Source organism: Carlito syrichta, unplaced genomic scaffold (genome assembly GCF_000164805.1).
Source record: "Carlito syrichta isolate Samal-C Ts95f unplaced genomic scaffold, Tarsius_syrichta-2.0.1 Scaffold303207, whole genome shotgun sequence".
Taxonomy (NCBI): domain Eukaryota; kingdom Metazoa; phylum Chordata; class Mammalia; order Primates; family Tarsiidae; genus Carlito; species Carlito syrichta.
The window spans coordinates 269,518-272,762 of NW_007247303.1; the positions used below are offsets into that span (position 1 = coordinate 269,518).

The window sequence follows — 3,245 nt, forward strand, 5'->3', positions numbered from 1 at the left end:
CACCTCATACTGGCCACCCCTTTCTCTCTCCACACTCCGGAAGAAGGTTCAAGAAGTGTGAAGTAGGTCCATGCAAGCCCAGGGCCAACCTCTCTTCTGTTGGCCACCGCCCTTTCTGCCTGTTGACACCACCAGGGACAGAAAGCAGAACAGCCTGTGAGGAGGGCACACAGAGGCCGGGCCAAGTACTAGAAGACTCCGGGCAGTGGTGCAAGGCTGACGTTGCTCGTGGGCCCGGGTTTTCCTGGGACTGGACAGGGCAGGAGACAGCAAGGATTCTGAGCTCCTCTCCTCTGAGTGTATTTCTGTTGTTTTATCTTTTGGTCAGTTATGAGGAGTCAGACCCTAAGGATCCAGCAGCAGTGGCAGAATCCAAAGAGGGCACAGAGGCCTCCACGTCCAAGGGGCTGGAGAAGAAGGCGAACTGACACTGCTGGGGCCTGACCTGAGAGCCAGACCAGGCGAGGATGGCCCACATGGCGGCATGGCAGGGGTGCAGGCGGCCAAGGGCAGCCCGGGACGGGGCCGCAGGATCCCTCCAGCTGGACCTCTGTGGCCTGTTTCCTCTCCCCTTCTCTGGCTTTCCTCTGCTCCTCCCCATCCCCTGCAGGCAAAGGAAGCCCCCAGCATCACCCCTCAGGAGCCAGGGAAAGTGGGTGTGGTTTTTAGATTTTTGTATTGTGGACTGACTTTGCCTCACATTAAAAACTCATCCCATGGCCAGGGTGGGCCACTGTGCTCCCGAAAGGGTTCTCTGCCTTGCACTGGGTTTACCAGGTCTCACCTGCTCACCCAGAGTCTTCTGCAAGCCCCTTTCTGGGAGCCTGCCTCCCTATCCCCTAGTGCCTGGACAGCTCTGCATTCCAAGCATGCCCTCTGGCCAGCAGAGGGGGCCCACAAGCCCTGCCTTCTCCCCAGCTGTCCAGTTTTCCTTGCCACTTTCTTCCCAACACTTGGGGGTAGTGAGGGTGTTGGGCAGGTGCCCACTGAGCCCCCCACTCACCTTGGCAAGAGGGGGCAACAGTACCAGGAGGCCAGCCTGACTCAGCAAGGGGTATCGAAAGCCTGCCAGCTTCCCTGGTCCCAGTGCCTACATGGCTTCAGCTCCAGAGGGTCTGGGCTCCAGGTTGCCCTGAAGATCAAGGCCCCGTGCCTCTCATTCTGCCCACTCCTGAGATTCTTCCTGAAATGACCGCTGCGGGGCCAGTCACAGCATGAGGGCCAGAGGCCCACAAGCCCACAAGCTGGGGATCCCAGGGCCAGGGTTTCCCTCAAGTTTGCTGAAATCAGAAGACCTGGCCTGCAGGAGACCCCAGTCCCCCCCTGTGAATCAGGTAAGAAGTGGCCGTGACCCTCATCTACCTGCCCAGAAGTGGGGTCACTGGGTAAAGAAACTGAAACAGGAGGGGGTGGCCTTGGCCTGAGGTCCAGGCCTCTAGCTCCAGCCCAGGGCTCTTCCTGGCCCAAGCTTCAGGTTCAAAGGCTGAAAATAACAGTGGCTTCAAGACATTTTGGAAGCTGCCAAAATACAAGCATGACCAGGGACTCGAGTTTGATTATAAGAATCTCATTAGGTGCTGACACGTACCAAACATCTTGATACAGATTCTATCTAATTCTCACAGCTGTTATTAGCTCCATCATACAAATGAGCGAATCGAGGCTGCTTGCCCATGGACATAGATCTGACCTCAAGCACTCCAAACTGAATTCCAACTTCCTATAGGACTGTGCTGACCCCTGGGACCAAGTGAGTGTGGCTGGTGTGCTGGGCATCTCTGAGCCAGCCACTCGACTTCTCTGAGCCCAGGAGTCTATGGAAAGAAAGAGCAGAAAATCGCAAGGCTTCTCCCAGCCAGGGAGGTCCCTTTCAGGGTTTCTGGGAGCGCTGCCTACTCCAGCCCGCCGCAGGGAAGGCCATGTGGTGCTGGAACAAGGCCCCTCTGAGGGCAGCAGCTGGGGCAGGCGGCCCAGGCACACAGCGAGGTTGGCTTGTGCGGCCCGGGGCCCACAAAGGCCTCATTGAGTCACCGCCGGCCCCCGCGGAGGTTGAGGTGGCAGTGGCGCCGGGCGCCTGCCGCCTAATGACCATCCTGGCGGGGCCAGATGTTCCACAGACCTCGGCAGCGGCGACCGGGCCCGCCCGGCCAGCCGGCACCGCAGAGGCCGCTCTAATTCCAATTAACCAGCCTCAGCTGAGCAAACAGCGGGCAGCGGTGGCCCAGTCCGGGCGGTAGGCCCGGCCCGCAGAGCCTCTGAGTCTAGACTCCAGATGTGAACCGCCAGAGTCCCATGGAAAAATGGCACCAGGCCGGGCATGGACTGGGCCTGCAAGCTGGGGAGGCGGGGGTGGGTGGCTGGGCAGGGCCCCAGGTGGGCCTGGTGCCAGCCTCACCCTGGGGTGGGGGTGCGTTCCTGGTAAACTGCTCTAGAACCCCCTAGTTCTGACCTGGGTTGTTAGGGATCCCCTCCGTTCCTCAGTGTTCCCCGACTGCAGTAGCTGGGGGCCTCTATGTCACATGACCAGCATCTGGCTGGTACAGCTGACCCCTAAACAACCCAGGGGTAGGAGCGCTGTGTATGACTTCACTCCCCTGTAACTACTGAAAGCCTTCTGAGACCAGAAGCCTTACCCACGCAGTCGGCTGACACGTGTAGCAAACACCGTGCCCTTTCCGCAAAGTAAGCTAGAGGGAAAAATACGAAAATTGGGAGGAAGAGAAAATATATCTACTGCTCATTAGATGGAAGTGGATCGTCATAAAGGTCTGCATCCTGGTCATCTTCATGTTTTGGGGGAGGAGGAAGATTTGGACTAGCTGTCTCGGGTGGGAGAAAACCCACCTGTCAGGACCTGCGCAGCTCAAACCTGTGTCCAGAGGCCAACTGTGTTTTAGAAATAGGTAATTGTTATAACAACCCTACGAGGTACGGCCTATCTTTCTCACCAACAAGGAGACTGAGATTGAGAACCCCTTAAGTAGCCAGGGCGCCCGCCCTCCAAGGCCGCGGTGCTCAATGGCAATTCAGGAAGCTGCGTTCCTGGTTCCCTTCCGCGGGGCTGACGTTGGAGAAACGGGGTGGGGGCCGGGGGGCTGGCCGCCCTGTCCTATTTCCTCGCCGTGCAGGGTGGGAGCCTGCCTCCCAGGGCGGGTCCAGCTCTGCGGGAGCAGCTCTCGGACCGTCGGGCGACGTCTGCGTTCGGGTCCGGGCGAGTCTGAGGACACGGCAGGCGGCACGAGAGG

General features: G+C 59.0%; 1 protein-coding gene and 1 long non-coding RNA gene across 2 annotated transcripts in view; both read left to right on the top strand.

The window, feature by feature from the left end:
- The window catches only part of HM13 (histocompatibility minor 13), a 46,717-nt gene extending 45,970 nt beyond the window's left edge, over nt 1-747 (top strand). The window contains exon 14 of the mRNA XM_021712354.1: nt 329-747. Coding sequence (XP_021568029.1) covers nt 329-428 — 100 coding nt within the window. The 3' untranslated portion in view covers nt 429-747. The remainder of the gene's footprint in view (nt 1-328) is intronic.
- A 189-nt stretch (nt 748-936) lies between these two features.
- LOC103260434 overlaps nt 937-3,245 on the top strand; it is a 9,294-nt gene continuing 6,985 nt past the window's right edge. Inside the window, exon 1 of the long non-coding RNA XR_504291.1 lies at nt 937-1,334. This is a non-coding gene — a long non-coding RNA (uncharacterized LOC103260434). The remainder of the gene's footprint in view (nt 1,335-3,245) is intronic.